This window comes from Melanerpes formicivorus, unplaced genomic scaffold (genome assembly GCF_026170545.1).
Source record: "Melanerpes formicivorus ecotype bairdi unplaced genomic scaffold, bMelFor1.0.p_v2 SCAF_83, whole genome shotgun sequence".
In the NCBI taxonomy this organism is placed as follows: Eukaryota; Metazoa; Chordata; class Aves; order Piciformes; family Picidae; genus Melanerpes; species Melanerpes formicivorus.
In genome coordinates this window covers 573,699-593,222 of record NW_027142435.1, presented here as the reverse complement: position 1 = coordinate 593,222, position 19,524 = coordinate 573,699, and the positions used below count along the sequence as shown (strand labels likewise).

Below are 19,524 nucleotides of genomic sequence, written 5' to 3'. Positions count from 1 at the left end.
AATGAAAAATCCAAACTGTGAGACCCAAAGAGCATTCAGCAGCCTCCTGCCCCCCCCCGCTGCCCTCTCTTTTGCTCTTCCTTGGCTTCTGCTTTGCTCCTTTGGGCTGTGGTGAAGAGCTGTACTCAGCCCCTGCCTCTCCTGGGGCTTCTTTTCCTTTGCAGTTTTTTGTTGGCTTTGGGGGGGGGTTTGGGTTGGTTTTGGGGTTGGTTTTTTTTTCCTTCCCCCCCCCCCCCCATTTTATTTTATTTTATTCTATTTTTTTCTCCATTTTCTTTGTAGAAATTCTGCAGCCGGGGGGGGGGAAAAAATAATAAAGAAGCAAAGAAATTTGTGCTTTTTGGGGTTGATAGAAAGCAGTCCTTAGGTGATTAAGTAATGATCTTAACTTATTGATACTGTGTTTTACTTTGTACTGTTGTACTGTGGAGTCAACAAAAATACAGGAAAAAAAGGAAAAAAAAAAAAAAAAGAGGAGAAAAAAAAAAGGAAAAAAAAAAAACAGAGAAAAAAACAAAAAGATAAAAAAGGAAGAAGAGAAAAAAAAAAAAAGAAAGAAAAAAGAGACAAAAGCAGAAAAACAAAACCCAAACCTTGAGCCATGGAGTTGGAGTTTACAGAAGAGCTTTTTCCACTTTGCCAAACCCTCACACTTCCAAGGCAGTGCAGTCCTTCAGCTTTTCCTAACCTTTTCTTAAGAGCCTGGTGTCCTTTTTTTGTACACTAAGAAGCTGGATGCTGATTTTGCAACATATAAATAAATTCACTGTATTGGAAAAGGAGCAGAGCTGCAGCTCGGGATCCTTCTGTCCAGGGCTGCTCCACCCCCAGGGGCAAGGCAGAAAGGGAAAGGGGACAGGAAGAGGCTGCTGGGGGTGGGGGGGGTGAGGAGTGAAGGGTTGGGGTGGGGGGGGAGCAGCAGAGCTGTGAGCACCCAGGGCTAAGAGGGGGCTGGGGTGGCCCAGCCTGGGCTGGCTGTGGAGGGGCAGAGCCTCCCCCGGAGATGCTGCCCCTGGCACAGCCTCTGGGGAGTGCTGCTGCTCGCTCCAGTGGGATTGGTACTGCCCCGGGGTGGCAGGAGCTGAGGGGCTGCCTGCCCCCAGCAGCACAAAGGCTCAGTCTTGGGGGGGGGGACGGGGGACAAGGCTGCTTTTGGAGAGGCATCCAGCACTCTGCAGGTTTAGAGGGGGCTTCCACCAGCACAGGGCAGGTTCCCCCAGGCAGGAAGTGTGGTGGCAGCAAAAAAGAGTTTGGGAGGAGCTGGAGTTCTTGCCACATCCCTTGGGAGTGCAGTGCCGGAGCTTCCTGGCTTCTAGTGGCTCTTGCTGACAGCAGGTGGTCCCTGGGGAGGGTCCAGGCCTGGCCCAGGTGCCACCCTCCAGCTGCTGTGCCCTGTACAGGGCTCCTGACCTGGCTCCTGCTGGGTGAGCTGTGGGCTGCAGGAGCTGCGAGGTGGGAATGAGCCTGGGCCGGGTGCTGCTTGTCCAAGCTCCCACCCTGCAGCATCTGGGCTGGAGCAAGACTGCTGCCACCTTGGCAGCCTGCTCTGGGCCTGCCTTGTGCAGCACCCCAGCAGCTGCTGAAGCAGGCAAAACAGAACTAAACCACTCCAGTAGCTGCTCAGGAGCATAAAATCCTCTGACCAGCTCCTGGGGTCCTTTGGGAACTGCTATGCTGCCTGCTTTGGGGTCCCCCCCCCGAACAGGAGAGGACAGACACAGATCCACTGGTCTTGAGCCCCCCAGTGGGTCTTGCTTGATCCAGCAGCCTGTGCTGGCCTGCAGCTTAGTGCAGGGCTCTGGACCCTGCCTCCAAGACGGCAAAACAGATGAAAATAACTCGGCGCTGACAACACCTTCCGGAGGCTTGGCCCCTTCCTGCCTCCCCAGCCCTGACCTTGGAGCTGGCAGCACCTTGAGCACCCATGCAGGGAGGTGAACCTCCCACAGGCGGTGGTTAGGGAGCCAGAGCTGAGCCGTGCTGGCTGTGCTGCTGTCCCGCAGGTTCCCACAGCCCCAGGGCTTCGGTTTCAAAGCTGCCTCTGAGCCAAAATGCTCCACCCAGGACCCCCCTTTGCCATCTTTGATCCCTCACTTGTTGAGCTTCACGCCTTGGAGCTGCCCTGGGCTGTTCAGCTGATGAAGGGCAGGGTCCTGTGCGGGGTGCAAGAAGGGTCCCCATCCCCTCCCGCCCCAGCTTTCCTGAGGAATTCCTCTCGGCTGCTGGCAGCTCCAGCTCTGGCCGGGGTCAGGCACTGAGCTCATTAACTGGGAGCTGCCCCAGTGGAAATTTACTGGCTGCGGCCTCTGTGCCAGAGCCGAGCTCCAGCGCTGCCTCCTCAGCCGTGCCCAGCCGGGAGCCTGACCCTGGCACCAGGAGCAGCAGCTCCAGGCTGTGTCCGGCTGTCCCCCGGCCGAGCCCACCGGCCAGGCTCAGGAAGAGCCCCGGGCATTCAGGTCACGCCGGGGAAAAGTGTCACCAGGCTGGAGCTGCCGCTAAACGAGGGTCATGGGAAGGCAGAGACAGCCACGCTGCATCCTGGCTGCCCTGGGCAGCTCTGAGGGATGCCTGAACCCTGGCAAGAGCACCCGTGGGGATTTTCCTGGGCACCTTTTGCTGGCTGCTCGTTTGCAGGAGGAAGCTCATTAGAATAACTTGTCCTTGACACGGTCTGATGGCGCTGAGCCCTCTTGCAGGGCACCCAGCACAGCCACCCTGAGCTGCCCATCTGTCCATTTCCATCCCTCCATCCATCCTCTCCCCTTCCCACGTGTGGGTCCATCCTTGGGCACACAGCAGCCAGAGGGTGCTGGCACAGGGCTAGGGAGGAGAGGACAAGGAGCTGGGAGCAGCCAGCACGGGCAGAGATAAGGATGACTTGGAGCCTGCCGATTGTTCTACACCAAGGGAAAAAAACAACCACGAAGGGAGGGAAACGTGGCCAGGGAGTGCCAGGGCTTTGTGTCTGTAACGCATAAATCTGAGGCTGCTTGGGTTGACCTTGACCTGCTCAGGGAGAAGGGTACCCGGGGGCATCCTGCTGTGTCCCCCACAGCCAAGCTCTTCCCGGCACATGGAGCATCCCAACCAGCAGCAGCAGGATCGGGTCCTGGACCTGCTCACAAGGAGAGTTTGTGCCTCAGCAGGGAGCTCCTGGGGGCTCGGCGGCTCCGCTACCCATCCCCGGGGATTGAGGCGGGGGGGGCGGAATCTGCTGGTGCAAGGTGGGGGGTGGGCATCATTGCTGGGGGAGCGGCCTGGTCGCTATGGCTCCGCAGCTCAGCCTGGCCCCCCGCCAGCCCCCCGGCAGCTGGGGAGCGAAGGCACTGGGCGCCCGTCCCGGGCTCCGGGCCCATGAGCGCGATGGGCGAGCGGGGAAAACAAGGGAGCCCTGCTCATGCGGTGCCGAGCGTGGGAGGAGTGGGAAGGGAGTGGGGGAGAGGAACAATGGTGGAGATCTGGGAGGGGGGCAAGGCAAAAAAAGGAAAAAAAAGGAGAAAGAAAAAAAAAAAAAAAAGAGCAGAAGGAAAAGCAGTGGAAAAATACCAATCCTGAGCCCCTGGCAGCGCTGCCCGGACCCTCCCCGCCCCAGGATCATTGTACAAAGAAATGTTATTTTTGTTTCAATAATTCGCTGAGGCAGCGGCATTCCAGCGCGGGGCTCGCTTTGTGCCTCGGCCCCGGCACCAAGGGATCATTGTTCCTCCGTGGCCAAAGGGCCGGACGCGGGCCCCCCACCCCTTGCCACCGCCGTGCCCACCGCCGCCTCTCCCCGCGGCCACCCGCCCGCCTGCCCGCTGGCAGGTGCCCCCCAGCTTGGTCCCCGTCCCGTTCGGTGCCAGGAGGAGGATAGGTGGCGACGGCGGCGTTGCGATGCCAGCGCTGCACCCACGGAGCCAAGGCCGCGGGCGAGCGGGCGGGTGGGTGGCGGTGGCACGGAGCAGAGCTGTCCTCGCCACGTCTGCGGGGAGCGGGTGGGGAAGGGGCAGGGGCGTTGCTCCTGCTCCGGGGGCTCCTTTGAAGCGGGGCCTGCCCATTGAAAGGCAGCCGGGCCCCCGGGGGACACAGCAGAGCGGGGGTGCCAACCACGGCCCCTCGCTGCCACGCTGCCCTTTCTCGGGAACAGCCCCCGGGCACCCCCAGCGCTCCCATGGCCCATGTGGGATGTGGCCGCACACAGGGCACGGCTGCCCCCTCCCCCCCCGCCAGCATCGCCAGCGGCTGCCCGGGTGGGGGGACTGTAGTGGGAGGGACTGTGCCAGGAGCTCCAGGATCCCACTGCTACGGTCTTTGGGGTGCCAGAGTCTCCAGGGTGCCCATGCTGGGGGCTGCAGAGTACCAAGGGGGTGTCCCTACTGGGGGCTACAGTGTGCTAGGGTGCTGATGCCAGAGACACAGGGGGGCACATGGAGGGGCTACAGGATGCCATTGCCAAGGCTGGTGGAGTGCACATGCCAGGGACTGCAGGGTGCCAGGATTCCGAGGCGTTGTGCCCACGCTGGGGGGTAGAGAATGATGAGATGTTGGTACCAGGGGCTCTGGGGTGCCTATGTGGGGGGGCTGTAGGGTGCTGGTGCAATCACCTTTGGGGTCCCATACTTAGGGATGCAGGGTGCCAGGGTGCCAGGATGACAATGCCATTTGAGTGCTGGAGGCTGAAGGCTGCTGTGGTGCCCAAGCCAGGGGGTGCCCATTTTGGGGGCTGCAGGGTGCCCATGCTGGAGGCAGCGGAGTGCCGGGGGCTGCAGGACAGCGGTGCCGGGAAGCCGGTGCCAGGATGCCAGTGCCGGCGCCCGTGCCAGGGGCTGGCAGCACCGTGGGAGCGGCCCCGGGGGCCGGTGCCGTGGGAAGCCGCGGGAGCCCCGGTCCCGCAGGAAGCTGTCGGCCGGGGCCGTCAATAGCCGGAAGGCGGCGGCGGGACCCCCAGTCCCTGTCCCGGTCCCCGGAGCCACTTCCCCTTCCCGGGTCAGCGGCCGCTGCCCTCCCGCGCCCCCACCCCGGTAAAAAGCTGCTGGGGGCGTCCCGGGGCCGCCCCGCACCTGCCGCGGGGCCGGGCCCGGAGGGAAGTGGAGACGACCGGGGGAGTCCGGGAGGTCCGGGGGGGGTCCGGTGCCAGGGACGGCTGGGCACGTGCGGGGGGCGCAGGGGGCGGGGCGGGGGCGGGGGCGGGGCGGGGCGGGGCGGGGCCTGGGAGCCGATTAAGCGGCGGGAGCCGGAGCGGCCGCAGCCGCGATCGCACCATCCCCAGCGGGGCAGCACCGGCACCGCCACCGCCACCGATACCTGGCACCGGCTCCAGCGCGCCCGACCCGGCCGGTGAGTGTCGGCGGGGAGGGTGGGGGCAGCCCTAGAAGGAGTTTCTTTGGTGCTTCGGTCCCGTGTTCCCAGCACCCCGGGAGCGGGGACAGTCCCCGTGTCCCCTCTGCCTTTTGCTACCCCAAGGGGCAGGGACGCCCCCTGTCCCCCTGTCGCTTTCACTCCCTGGTACCCCGGGGAGCAGGGACAGCCCCTGTCCCATGTCCCCTGCACCACCGCCACCCCAGGGAGCGTCACAGCTGTATCCCCCGTGTCCTCTGCACCTCAAGAAGCGGGACCAGCCCAGTCCTCAGACCCCCTGTGCCCTTCTGTGCCCCCTGACACCGCAGGGAGGGGATACAGGGAGACCTCCTGCCTGCCCCAGCAGCACCCTCTGCCTTGCTGGGGGCTCACTGAGGTTGGGGCGAGTGTCATTTTCAGTCCCGGGTGCTGCAGCACGCTCGGAAAGGGGCCACGGTGGCAGCCCCACTACCGCCGCCGCTACGCTGGGAGGCCGCGGGGCACGGAGCCAGCGGTGCCGGAGTTCACCCCAGCAGGGCGGGGGGCCCGGGGCCAACCCAGTGTCCCAGGCCTGCGGGGCTGCCACCCATTTCCTCCCCTTCCAGCTGCAGGAACAATGGCAGAACCCTTCCTTGTGGAGAGCCCCGACGTGACCTACAGCAAGGAGTTCATCGAGGCGCAGTACACCTACAGCAGCGTGCACGTCTGCAAGGAGAACGGCGCCACCCGGGTACGGCCGCGGGGCAGCGCGGGGGCACCGCCGCGGCGTGGCCCTGGCCCCGCTCGGCCACCAGCGTCCCCTCGTCTGTGCCCCACAGGTGAGACCATGCTCGACTCGCTTCACCTTCCGGACAGCGCGGCAGGTGCCCCGCCTCGGGGTGATGCTGGTGGGCTGGGGAGGCAACAACGGCACCACGGTGACGGCCGCCGTGCTGGCCAACAAGCTGGGCCTGTCCTGGATGACCAAGACGGGGCACAAGGTCGGTGTCCTGTCCCCATGGCCGCACGGAGCCCAGCCCTTGCACCTCCAGCCGAGTCCTGCACCTCCATCTGCTCCCTGCTGCTGTGGAGGTGGTCTGCAGCCACGGGCCCCCGTTGTGGGGGTGCTGAAGACCCCCTCCCCCAAACTGAGGGCTCATCCCTGTGCTCTCCATCCCAGAAAGCAAACTACTACGGCTCCCTGCTCCAAGCCTCCACCGTCTGCCTGGGCACCGGCCCCACCGGTGACGTTTATGTGCCCTTCCGGGACCTGCTGCCCATGGTGCACCCCAACGACATCGTCTTTGATGGTAGGTGGGGCACGGGAGGGGCCCCGCGGCGGGGCGTGGGGCACCCCGAGCAGTTAGGACACCTCCCGTCCCCCAGGCTGGGACATCTCCTCGCTGAACCTGGCGGAGGCCATGCGCCGGGCGGAGGTGCTGGACTGGCAGCTGCAGGAGCAGCTCTGGCCCCACATGGAGAAGCTGAAGCCTCGGCCCTCCATCTACATCCCCGAGTTCATCGCCGCCAACCAGGAGGAGCGGGCGGACAACGTCCTCCACGGGTCCATGGCTGAGCAGGTCCTGGCGGGGAGGGGACACGCACAGGGAGGGGACAGGGGGATGCCGCCGCGCTGACCCCTCCTCCCCGGTGCTGCCCCAGGTGGAGCAGATCCGCAGGGACATTCGGGACTTCAAGGAGAGCAGTGGGGTGGACAAAGTCATTGTGCTCTGGACAGCCAACACCGAGCGCTTCTGCGACGTGGTGCCAGGGCTCAACGACACCGCAGCCAACCTGCTGCAGGCCATCGAGGTCAGGGCACAGGGCAGGTGGCCGGGGGGGTGTGTGGCAATGCCACCTCAGCGCCGCTGAGCCCAACCCCTCCTCTCCCTGCAGCGAGGCCTGGAGGTGTCCCCATCCACACTGTTCGCCGTGGCCAGCATCCTGGAGGGCTGTGCCTACATCAATGGCTCCCCCCAGAACACCTTCGTGCCTGGGGCGGTGGAGTTGGCCACCCAGCGCCAAGTCTTCATCTGCGGAGATGACTTCAAGTCCGGGCAGACCAAGCTCAAGTCGGTGCTGGTGGACTTCTTGGTGGGAGCTGGGCTCAAGGTACGTGGGGACAAGGTGACCCGGGGGGGACCCTGCCAGTGATGGGGGTGGGGGGTGGGGGTGACCTGCTGGCACCTCCTGTCCAGACCAAGTCCATCGTGAGCTACAACCACCTGGGGAACAACGACGGGAAGAACCTCTCAGCCCCGCAGCAGTTCCGCTCCAAGGAGGTGTCCAAGAGCAACGTGGTGGACGACACCGTGCAGGCCAACCCCATCCTCTACGGCCCCCAGGACAAGCCTGACCACTGCGTGAGTTGGGGGCCGGGGGGCACCCCCGCGGTGCCAGCGGGGTGCCCAGGTGGTGACGGGGACGTGGCCCTGCAGGTGGTGATCAAGTACGTGCCCTACGTGGGCGACAGCAAGCGGGCGCTGGACGAGTACACCTCGGAGATCATGATGGGCGGCACCAACACCATCGTCATCCACAACACCTGTGAGGTGCGGCGCGCTCGTGCCGGGGGGTGCCCGGCGCCGCGTGCCCGGCTGACGCTGTGTGCCCGCAGGACTCGCTGCTGGCCAGCCCGATCATCCTGGACTTGGCCATCCTGACCGAGCTGTGCCAGCGCATCGCCTTCCGCACCGAGGCCGACGCCGACTTCCAAGGCTTCCACAGCGTCCTCTCCATCGTCGCCTTCCTCTGCAAGGCGCCGCTGGTGCCCGAGGGCACCCCCGTGGTCAATGCCCTCTTCCGCCAGCGCAGCTGCATTGAGAACATCCTCAGGTACCCTGCGGGGAGGGGGAGTCCCCTGGCTTGCGGCTGCCCTCTCCCACCCTCCCCAGCGCCCGTGGTGGCATCCCAGGCTTGCAGAGATGTCGCAGGGCTTGATGCCCAAGGTGCCAATACCAGTGGGTGCCAGTGCCTAAGGCTTTCCAGCACCCAAATCCAGTCCTGCTGCCCAAAGCCTGGGGTGCCCAAGGTGCTGGTGGCAGCAGTGGGTCCCAGTGCCCAGTGGTGCACAATGCCCACAGGGGATGGTCTCAGTGCCCAGGGTGATGCCCAGCACCAGCAGGCCTCAGTGTGGATGGGGTCCCCAGGTCCCAGAGTCTGGGAGCAAGACCAACCACCCAGGGTGCCCAACACCCACAGACCCTGGCACCTAATGCCCAAAGGGTCCTACAGCAGCGGGGATTTGGTACCGCCTGCCTAGGGCTGTGCCCAGCACCTATGGGTCTGGTGCCCAGCGGGCTGGGTCACAGTGCCCAGCCTGCCCACACCAGTGCATGCCCAGCACAGCTGGCTTGTGCCACCCTCTGCCTGCCATCCCCAGTTCTGGGGTGCCCACCTCTGAGCCCCCTCCTTTGTGTCCCCTCAGGGCCTGCCTGGGGCTGCCCCCCCAGCACCACATGCTGCTGGAGCACAAGATGCAGCGGCCCAGCCCCAGCCCCAAGCGCTCCTGCCCGGGGGGAGGCACCTGCCCCCTCACCCCCAAGAAGACCTCGATGCCCACCCAGCTCAACGGGCACCCCTGTCCTGGCACCCCCAGGCCGGGGGCCCCCCGCACCCCCCTGCATGTGGATGGGGCTGACTAAGGGCCAAGGCCATTGTGTCTCATAGCAGCTTTCTGGGAGGGGGGGAAGTGTTGGGGGGGGGGTGGGGGTGGTGAGGGTGGGTTTGGGGTCTGGTGGGGAGAGGGGAGGTGCCCATGCCCTGTGTGCCCCTCCCCGAGCGCTCGGCGCTGCCCAGCTCCGATGCCAACTCAAACTGTGAAGCTTTGTACCTGCCAATAAACCTGGAGCACAGTGTGACCCCCCCCCGGCTCACTTGCTTCCTGCCCCCCCCTCACTCCCGTGCCCCCCCCCCCCCCCCGTGCCCCCAGCCCTGGGCAAAGTGAGAGCCAGAGGCTGGCACCTGAAAAAAAATCAAATTACATTTATTGGGGGGGGAGGGGGGGGAAGGTTTTGTTGTTGTTGTTTTGGGGGGGGGCTTTTCTTTTCCCAGGGGGTGCCCCCCCGATTTATTTTGACAAGCTCCAAAGGCTGAGGAGTAGAAATGGGGGGGGGGGGTCCCTACACAGAACGACTATGCCTATGGTGGGCACTACCCCTATGGGGGGGGCACGGGGGGGGTCCTCTCCCGGTGTGGGGCTGTACAGAGGGAGGGGCCCTGGGGCAGGAGTGGGGGGGGGGAGGGGGGGGGTCTGAGGTCCTTTCTGTTATAAAAGAGGCAAAAAAAAACCCACAAAAAATTCCTTCATATTAAAATTTTACAGAGTGGTCCCGGGGGGGGGGGGGGCAGGGCAGGGGGGGCCCCGGTCTGGCACTCGGGGTGGGGGCGGGGGGGCTGGAAGTGGGGATCACAGTGCTGGCTGAGCACACAGACGGGGCTGGGGGCCAGGGACCCCCTCCCCAGGGCTGGGGGGGCTGCTCTCTGCACTGGGGCCTGCCCTATAGAGCACTTGGGGGGCAGGGGGGGGGCTAGTGCTCCATGCGGGGGGGTATGGCTTGGGCCCCCCCCCCCCCCAGCCCAGCCTGGGGTACCCCTGGCTTGGGAGCACTGCACTTGCTCGGGGGGGGGGGGCTGGCAGTTTGTGCCCCTCCCCCACACACACCTTGGGGCTTTGGCAGGGCTGGGGGTCGGCTATGGTGCGCCCCCCCCCGGAGATTGGAGTGGGGAGGGGGATTGCCCAGCAGGGGGGGAACTGGGAGGGGGTCAGACCCTCCCAGACGGAGGGGGCGGGGCATTGCTCATTAGCATTGAAGCTAATTGCTTGTGGGGCACAGTGCTGTCCCCCCCCACGCCTGGGCTGTGGGGGTGGGGCTGGCACCACTGTCGTGGAGCAAGGGGAGGGGTCTCAGTGCCATCAACTGCCCTCCCCCCAATGAATCCCCCTCCCCACTTAGAAAGCCATCAAATCCCCCTCCCCAGTCAGGCACCACGCAGCGTGGGGGGGGGGAGAGGGGGGAACCCCCCCCGAGACCTCTTGCCTCAGCCCAGCCCAGCAGCTGCCTCCGACCTGGGCAGGGGCCGGGGGGGAGTCAGTGCCGGGGGGGGGGGGGTCCCAGTGCTGGGGGTCCCTGCCCCTGGGGGGCGCAGGGCACAGCCGGCCAGGCTGAGTCACGCGGCTCGGGGCTGAGTCTTTGTCTCGGGTTGGGGTGGTCCTGGTTCTGGTTTGGGGGGGGCGCGGGGGGGCTTTGTTAATTCTTCCGAAGGGTTTTTTCGCGGGGGGGGCTGGGGGCTGCCGGCGGCCTCGGCGCTGGGCTCAAACGCTCATGGTCATGCTGGGCGAGTACTGGAGAGAGGGGAGACACCAGTGGGTGGGGTGGGGTGGGGGTGGGGGTGGGGGTGGGACACCCTCCCCGCACTGCCCCCCCCCAACCCTGAAACTTACCCAATTAAACCACCCCCCCTGCCCCCTCCCCCGGCTCAGCCAAACGGAGCCCCCCCTTGCCACGGGGGGAGGCCACCAAGAGCGGTTTGGCGCTGCCCCCCACTCCCCGCCCCGGCCCCGACTGCCGCCGCGCCCCCCGGGCCCCCCGCCGGCCGCCCCCCGCCGGCCGCCCCCCGCCGGCCGCCCCCCGCCGGCCGCCCCCCGCCGGCCGCCCCCCGCCGGCCGCCCCCCGCGGGGCCCTTACGCTGTCACTCTGGAAGGGGTTCAGGAAGTTGCTGCTCAGCTCCGCCTCGTCCCGCGGCGTCCCGGGGGGGTTGCTCAGCGCCCCCAGGTTACTGGGGGAGCTCTGGCGGGGGAAAGATTAGTAGGGAGGGGGAGGAAGTCGGGGGGGGTGCCTTGGTGTGCGAGGGGTCCCACTGCATGGGGGGGTGGCAATAAATGGGGTCCCAGCACACGTCGGGGGGATGTCAGTGCGGGGGGGCCCCCCATAAATGGAGTCCCAGTGCGGGGGGGTCCCAGTGCATGGAGGGGGGGGATCCAAGTACATGGTGGGGGGAGTCCCAGCACTGGGGGGGGGTCCCACACTCACCTTTGGCAGCCCATCCATGTCCCCAGAGCCTGCAAGGACACCAGCAGCAGGTCAGTGACCCCCCCACATCCTGCCCCTCCCTAGTCCCCCCCAAGTCCATGTGGCTGCCCCCCAGCAGTGAGGGTCCTGCAGGGAGCCCACCCCCTGCGATGGGCATGGTGTGGGGGGAGGTGGGGGAGGGGGGTTTTGGGCTGGAGGAGCTGCTGGGGGGGTTGGTCTGGGGGGGGTCAGGCTGGGGGGGTCGGTCTAGGGGGGTCAGTCGGGGGGGGCAGTCAAGGGGGTTCAGGCTGGGGGGTCAGTCGGGGGGGCCGGTCGGGGAGGGTTCAGGCTGGGGGTTCAGGCTGGGGGGGTCGGTCTGGGGGGATCAGTCTGGGGGGGCTGGTCGGGGGGGTTCAGGCTGGGGGGTCAGTCGGGGGGGCCGGTCGGGGGGGGGTTCAGGCTGGGGGTTCAGGCTGGGGGGGTCGGTCTGGGGGGTCAGTCTGGGGGGGGTCGGTCAGGGGGGTTGGTTTGTGGGGGCTGGTCGGGGGGCTCAGGCTGGGGGGGGTCGGTCGGGGGGGCACCCACCTAGGGATCCGTTCATGTGGTGTGGCTCCATGGCGCCCATGCCACCCATGGGCCCCTCAGGTCCAGGCCCCATTGGGAACTGGAAGGCAAAGGGGGGGCGGGGGGTGAGCAGGGAGGTGCCCCCCGGCCCCAGCTTGCCCTCTCTGTGCCCCCCCTTGCCAGCACTCACGTTGGGCCTGCTGCCCCCGGGCCCGATGGGGTTCATCATGGTGTACATGTTCTCACTGGAGTTGGTGGAGTCTGGGGGGGGCACACGGGGGGGGTGAGCATCGCTCCCCACATTCCCCTCCCTCCCCCAGGATGTTCTCCCCCTCCCTGCTCCCTGGGGACACTCACCTCCGGGGCTGGGCAGGATGGGGGTGCCAGGGGGGCCACCACCCCCAGGAGGGCCCTGCAAGTGGGGAGAGGAGGCAGGTGTGCTGGGGGGGGCACAGCAGGTTTAGCTGCAGCATGGCCCCCCCAGTGCACCCAGTACTCACCACGTAGCTCCCAGGGGATGAGGAGGAGTAGGCAATCTGAGGGGGACGGGACACAAAAGTGGGGGTCAGCACGTGGGCAGTGGGGGGGGCACAGAGCCACCCCCATGGCCCCCATCTGCCCCCCCGAGGAATTCCACCCCCCCCACACTTACGGAGTTGGCGTTGGGGTTCGGCCAGGGCCCGCGGCCCCCGGGGCCCCTGGAAGGCAACAGGGAGAGGTGAAGGTGAGGGCCTGGGGGTCCCTGGGCCCCTCCACCCTGTGTGGCCACGGGCTCCCCCCTGCCCATCCGTGGAGTGGGGGGGCACGGGGGGCATCCCGCGAGTCTTACATGTTCATGGCAGGCATGCCCGGGCCGGGCAGCGAGCTGGGGGGGGGGCCGCATCCCACTGCCGTAGGTCTGCAGAGAGCAGGAGGTCAGCAGGGCTGGGGACAGCCCCCAGCCTGGCCCCGACCCTGTCCCTGCCACCCTGGCCCCATCCCGAGCCCCCTCCCTAGTCCCCATCCCTGTCCCCAGCTTCATCTCTTATCCCTGGCCGAACCCCCCACATCCCTGTCCCCATCCCTCCACCCCCTCCCCGTGTCCCTGTCCCCACGCCGTGTCCCTGTCCCCACGGCTGTGTCCCTGTCCCCACGGCTGTGTCCCTGTCCCCTCCCCGTGTCCCTGTCCCCACGGCTGTGTCCCTGTCCCCACGCCGTGTCCCTACCTGCGGGGCCATCCCGGCCATGCCTCTCGGGGGGTTCATTCGCTGCATCGGGCCCCCCATGCCGGGATGCCCTGTGCAGAGTAGGCGGGGAGAAAGCATGAGACCCTTCAGCACCCCCCACCGACCGGGGGACGACGACAATGAGGGGGGAACAGCCCCCCCAGACTCACCCTGCGGGCGTGCAGCTGGGTCCATGGCGCTGGGCAGCAGCGGCTGGGAGCCAGGGACACCCACGGGGGGCTGCGGAGCAGGGTGGGACAGGAGTCAGGGCGCTGTGGGACCTCCCCACACCCCCAGGTTTTGGGGCGGGGGGGGTGTGAGGAGGGGGAGAGTCCCGGGCGGGTCCCATCTGCCACCAGCTCACCTGGTTGGGCATCCGGAGCGGGGGCCGGGGGCCGCCGGGGTACCGAGGGGACATGAAGGGCTGCAAGAGAGGGGGGCCTGGGTGAACTGGGGCTGGGGGCTGCGGCATCACCCTGGGCGGGGGCAGTGGGGCTGGGGGGAGTCCTGCGGGCGCTGGGGGGGGCCGGGGGCTGCCGGGCTGTGCCCAGCCTTACCTGGCTGTGCGGCCCCAGCATGGGGGGGGGGGCCGGGGGTGTGGGGCGGAGGTTGGGCGTGGGGCGATGGCTGAGAGCCCGCGGGTCCCTTCAAGAGAAACAGAACAGGGTTATGGGGGCACCCCGGAGGGGGTGGGGGGTGGGGGGGCACAGGGCTGGCCCCAGAATGGGGGGGACGGGACAGGGCTGGGGGTAGCGGGGTAGCTGTGTCATGTAAGTGTGGGGGGCCCAGGGCGCTTAATTCCCCCCTGGCTGCACACGCAGCAGAAAGCCACCCCCCAGAACCCCCCTGGTAGTGGGGGGTCTGTCACAGCCCCCATTAGTACCTGGAAGAAGCCGGGGGGCATGGGCCCCCCCGGCATGCCGTCCCCTGGGGGCAGGTTCCCCATCACCGGGCTGGGGGCCGCCGCTGCGCTCTGCAGGGAGAGGAGAGCTCAGCACGGGGGGAGAGAGTCCCCCGTAGCCCCCTGCCCCCTCCCCCTACCGAATCACCATCGCTCCCCGCCCCGAGCAGCCCCGGGCCGGCAGTGCTGGACCTGTCCCCGCGCTGGGCCCCATCCCTGGTACCTCTGTGCCACAGCACCGGGGGGGGGGCACCAGGGCTGGCTGCCCCTCGCGGTTTGGGGGTCACCAGGGTGGCACCTGTGCCACCACGGCCCCATGTCCCCAGCTGCCACCGGCTGCCACCGAGCTCGCCCTGCGCGTTCAAGAGGGCAGCGCAGGCAGACCCCAGCACCATCCCCTCCTACCCAACTGCAGGGGCTGCGGCTGGCCCCAGGGGAACCCACGGGGCTGGGGGGGCTGGGGGTGGGCAGGGGGCCGGCCAGGCCCGGCCGGGGCAGCCGTGCCGGGAAGGAATGTGGCAGCTTTCCGGCTCGGCCCCTCCGCCACAACTGGTTCCAATTTGTAGGGGAGGAGGAGGAAGGGGGGGGGGACCCCGCGCTGCCCCCTCCACCCGGGGGGCCCCACACAGCCCCCTGCCCCCAGCCAGCCCTGTGGGGAGAGGGGAGGGCTGAGTGTGCCTGAAGCTGGTGCTGTGGGTGCTGTGGAAATGGGTGCCCAGCATGGTGCCCATCAGGGAGCCATCAGAGCCCAGCGTGGTCCCAGCGCAGCACCCAGCACGGTGCCAGCACAGTGCCCACCCACTCTTGCCCACCCCAGTCTGGCACGGGGGTCCAGTTCCCAGCCAGCCAGCCCTGCTGCTTGACCCTCCAGCTCCAGCCCCACAAGGGGGAGGGCACTGCCCCCCTCCATGGCAGGGACTGAGCTGCCCCCCCACCACTCGCGATGTAAAGCAGAGTTGCCATGGCAACAGGTTGGGGAGTTTCGGCTCCTCCTGCAGGCTCAAGGTCAAGAGGGAGAGAACAGTTGGGGGGTGGGGGGCAGCTTGGGGGCTCCCCGCGCTGCTGCCCCCCAGGGGGTAACCCCAGACCCCACTGTGGGGCTGGCTCTGCCACCACTGCTCCCTGCTGGCAGGCCCGGGCCAGACTCCCACAGCGATGTGAGGTCACTGGCTCGGGGGCAGGTCCCACTGCACCATGGAGGGGATTCCACTGCACCGCGAGGCAGTCGTGGCCGAGCAGCACCCGAGGGAGGGCACAGGGCACCTGCTCCATGCCCACTCTCCCCTCTGGGTACCAGTCAGGCTGCAGCCCCCGATGAGCATCGGGATGGGCATGCAGCCGTGCCAGGCATCCCATGGGGTGCAGCGTGGGGGTTGTGGGGGCTCCCCCCTGCAGCAGTCCCCAGCGGTCCCCAGCTCTGCCTGCCAGGCAGCACTGCCATGGCAACGCGGCCTGACCCGCGCCGTGTCCCCGGCGTCACCGCACCGGCAGCAGCCTCATTAATTCCGGCATGGAAATCAGCTCTGCGCCTCGCCGGGGCTGGGGGCGGCGGGGGGGCCCTGCTGCAGCCCTGCCTCCCCCCCGCGGCGCTGGCGTGGGCACACGCCTGTACCCACACATGCCCACGGGGATCCACGCACACCCACGGTCCCCACAGCGCTGAGGGGTGTCCCCCATGGCAGCGTGGTCACCCCCTCGGCACAAGCTGGGTGCTGCTGGGGCCCAGCTCTGGTGGGATGGGGAGGGGGTGGGGGGCAACGTGTGGCTCAGCCTCCTGCATGCCCCCCACAGCCTCGAGTCCATCCCACAGCCCGTGGCACCATGGGTACTGCATCATCCTGCCTCCCCCACTGCACAGCACCACAGGTCCCACAGCATCCCATGGGGCACAGCACCCGGTACCCCACAGCATCCTGCATCCCACGGCCTTCTGCTTCCCGTGGCACCCTGCACCCCTTGGCACCACAGATCCCACATCCCATAATGCCAAAGATCTCACAGCATCCCACATCTCTTGGCACCACGGATCCTGCAGCATCCCACACCCCTGGCACCACACAGCAGCCCCAGGACCTGGTTCCGTGCCCTCCCCCCCCCGCCTGCCCGCAGCGCTGGCAGGAGCGGGCACACGCCGGCTGTTGACTCTGTGCCAATGATTAACCCGCCAAAAGCTGGCACTGATAAGGAGCTGTCGGGGGGGTGGGCAGGGGGGGGACCCACCAGTGCGTGGGGGGGGGGTCCATCAAGCCCCAGGACTGCGGTGGTCCCTGGGGCTCCAGGTGAGCCCTGCTGGGGTGCCCCAGCTTGGGAAGCTTTGCCCATACTGTGCCTAGAGCCAGAGCCGGGGGGGGTACCTGTCCCCTGGGGGGGGGTTCCCCTATTCCCCATGGGGTTGGTAGTGGGGGATGGGCACGCCAGGGTCTCGGGGTGGGGGGCTGACCCAGGCCCCCAGGGATTACCCCCCCCGCTCCTTGCGCAGCCCTGCAAAATAGGTCACCCAGGCTGGCAGGCTGGGGCTGGCACAGCCGCCGTTAACCCCCCCCCGCCGGCCTCCTCGGCACGGGGGGGGTTTGCCGCGGTGGTGGGCGCAGTGTGGCAAAGGGGGGGGGGCGCGGCGCGGAAGCCCCCCTCCCCCGGTACTCACATAGTCATGGAAGGCTTTGGCCTCGCTGGAGTGCTCACAGGTCTCCCGGCGGTCGGGAGCGGCGCAGTACAGATCCCAGAACACGCTGCAGGGGGCGGGGGGCAGCAGGTCAGGACGCCCCCCCACGCTGAACTGTGTCCCTGTCCCCTCGCCCCGTCCTCAGCCGCTGTGCCCCTCATCCTCCCCGCACCAGCTGAGCACGGCCACGCTCGTGTCACGGGTGGCCGGCGTGGGGGGTGGGGGGCGCCAGGGCTGTGCGTGTGCCCCCCCAGGCCGCGGGGCCTCCCGCTCCAGGCCTGCCTGCGGTCGCTGTTTTCCCTGGAAACGGTCGCTACAGCCTGAATTCCTGGGACTTTACATCAGGCTGCAGCATCCCGCGGCAGGATGGGGGGGTCCCCCCTCCCGTGCCCCCCACCCTGGGCGCTGGGTGGTGATGGGACGGTGCAGAGGTGGTGTCCCCCTCCACCGCTGTTCCTGGGTGCCCCCCAGGAGCGGGGAGTGGTGGTGCCGGCAGCAGGAGGGTTAAAGGCATGGCAGGCGCTGCGTGCCCCCCCCGCTTTGCTGTCCCCCCCCCCATAAATCACCAACTAATCATTTATTGGAAATGGCTTAAATGTGGCAGCAGCAGCGGCACGGCGGCGCCCGGCACGGCCTCATCCTGCACCCCCACTGAGGACCACCCCCCCCAACAGCCACAATGGGCAAGACGAGACCCCCCCCACCATCCGGCACGATGCCAAGCCACGCGGTGCCCCCTACCATCCCCATCGCCCCCCACGGGGGGCTCTGCTGGGCCCCCCCGGGTGTGTGGGGTCCGGCTCTGGGCTGGGGACCCCCCTCCTTGCCCCATGCTTGGTGCCAAATTGGATCCATCTGGAGGGGCCGGGGGCGGGGGCTGAGGGGGGGCTGAGGCGTAGCTGGGATGTGAAGGAAAGGTCTCCACCCCCCCAGCCCCCCTCCCCGAAATCGCTGATGGGAAAAGCAGAGCGGCAGGTTTATGGGGTACAAGGTGATGTGGCAGCAGCGCGGGGAGCGGGGGCAACCCCCAGCCCCACGCCCACCGCCTTGGCGGGGGGGCAGCCCCACTCCCCCCCCCCCCCCGCCCAGCTCACCACCACCAGGAGTGCAGGAAGCCGGGGGGCTCGCCCAGGGTGATGTTCTTCTCCCATCGGATCTGCGGGGGGGGGGGGGGGGGTGTCAGCCACTGCCTCCCCAGGCCTGGCACCCCGGGGGTGGGCGCAGGGAGCTGGGGGGCTGAAGGGTCCCGAGTCCGCGGGATGGGGGTCAGGAGGTGCTGTGTGTCCCCCCCCCCCTTTACCTCTGACAGGAAGGTCTGGGCTGATTTCTGGGCCCCCACGTGCAGCAGGTACTCATAGACGTACAGCGCCAGCCTGCGGGCACAGGGATGGGGGTCAGAGCCTGGCATGGCCCCCCCGGGACCTGCCACCCCCACGGCGGGGACAGCATCCCCACGGCCATCACGGTGGCAGCCACATCCCACAGACCACAAAGGGGGGGCACTGAGTGACGTGGGGGGCAGCCGGGATGGAACCCCCAGGAGAAGCAGCAGAATTCAAGGGGGGATTCTATGTCAGCTGCCCGCAAGAGACCCCCCCCGCCCCCCGTGACGCCGAGTCCCACTGGGGACAGCAAGCGGCCCCACCACCGGGGTGGCCGCCCCCGGTTCCGGTTGCTGTGGGTGGGATGACTCAGGGACGGGTGACACATCCCACGCGGGATGTGGCTGCGGGGCAAATGTCACCGTGGGGGTCCCCTAGTTGGGGACCTTCTGGAGCACCCCGGGGCCCCATCCCCGGTGCTCCATCACCTCCCCGGCAGCGGGGAACGGGACCCGCGGGGAATCCCCGGGGATACTCCGGGCTGAGGAGGACCATGGTGGGGTGCAGCCCCCCCGGCTCCCGCAAGTGCCCTGGGGACAGCCGTGGCACCGAGCACCGGGCTACGGCGGGGCCAGGCGCAACCCGGGAACGTCACGCTGCCGGTACCCCAAGAGATAACAAGGATGGAGGTGGGGGGGTGCATCACGGTGCCCGGTGCCCCCGAGGATGGCAGGGACTTGGCGGGGGGGGGCATCGCGATGCCCGGTGCCCCGGGGGATGGCAGGGATCGGGGGGCACGATGTCCCGCGTGATGTAGCCGACCGGGACACATCACGGCTCCCGGTGCCCAGGGCGGAGGGGCGCATACCGGTGAGCCAGTGGATGTCGCGGACCGGGGAACATCCCCGGTGGCCCCGGGAACATCACGGCTCGCGGCGGCCCCGGGGACACCGCAGCTCCCGGTGCCCGGGATGAAGCCCGACGGCTCCCGGTGCTCCCCGACAGGGCGGGGCGCATGGGTCCTCCCGCCCCCCGAGCCCCCCCAAAGCCCAGTATCCCTCCCTCCGGTCCCGCTCTCCCGGCAGCCGCCCCGGCAAACTTCCGCGCCCCCGCTCCGCCCGCCCCCGCCGCCGCCGCCGCTCTCACTTCTCCCGGGCCTGGCCGTCCGAGGGCACACCGGAGCCCTTGCCCTTGCCGTACATGCTGGGGGGGGTGGGTGGGAAGGCGACCCGGCCCCCGCTTGTCAGCGGCCCCGGTGCCGCTCCCGGCTCCCCGCCGCCATCCCGGCCCCGGCCCCGGCCCCGGCCCCGGCGGCTCCGGCCGCGCCGCCCGCGGGGGAGCTTGAAACCGCCGCGCCGGGTCCCGGCCCCCCCCGGCTCTTCCAGCAGCCGCCGTCCCCCCGCCGCCCTTAAAAGGGCGATGGCGGAGAGCTGGGGGGGGCGGTGGGGACCGCAGAGGGGTGGAGAGGAGAAGGGGGAACACCGGCAGGGTGGTCACAGGGACACGGACACGAGCGGAGGCGGACACGAAGAGATGGACACGGATATGATGGTCACAGAGAGAC

At 68.0% G+C, this 19,524-nt stretch overlaps 2 protein-coding genes across 2 annotated transcripts; one reads left to right on the top strand and one right to left on the bottom strand.

Moving 5' to 3' along the window:
* Nucleotides 1-5,205: 5,205 nt before the first annotated feature.
* ISYNA1 (inositol-3-phosphate synthase 1) lies at nt 5,206-8,994 on the top strand. The gene is made up of 11 exons (XM_068164868.1): nt 5,206-5,316; nt 5,922-6,046; nt 6,135-6,296; nt 6,476-6,605; nt 6,682-6,875; nt 6,958-7,107; nt 7,192-7,407; nt 7,494-7,658; nt 7,734-7,847; nt 7,913-8,130; nt 8,723-8,994. The coding sequence occupies exons 2-11, from the start codon at nt 5,933-5,935 to the stop codon at nt 8,937-8,939; spliced, it is 1,680 nt and encodes a 559-aa protein (XP_068020969.1). The 5' UTR covers nt 5,206-5,316; nt 5,922-5,932; the 3' UTR covers nt 8,940-8,994.
* A 265-nt stretch (nt 8,995-9,259) lies between these two features.
* On the bottom strand, nt 9,260-19,271 carry SSBP4 (single stranded DNA binding protein 4). Its single transcript, XM_068164869.1, is given in 20 exon segments — nt 9,260-10,639; nt 10,983-11,084; nt 11,328-11,356; nt 11,892-11,970; nt 12,061-12,131; nt 12,228-12,282; nt 12,371-12,406; nt 12,523-12,568; nt 12,700-12,746; nt 12,748-12,768; nt 13,076-13,146; nt 13,246-13,315; nt 13,440-13,499; nt 13,633-13,662; nt 13,664-13,720; nt 13,959-14,048; nt 16,621-16,705; nt 17,733-17,794; nt 17,939-18,011; nt 19,107-19,271. Coding segments are annotated over 20 exon segments (1,170 nt in total). The 5' UTR covers nt 19,163-19,271; the 3' UTR covers nt 9,260-10,609.
* Between the last annotated feature and the right edge of the window lie 253 nt (nt 19,272-19,524).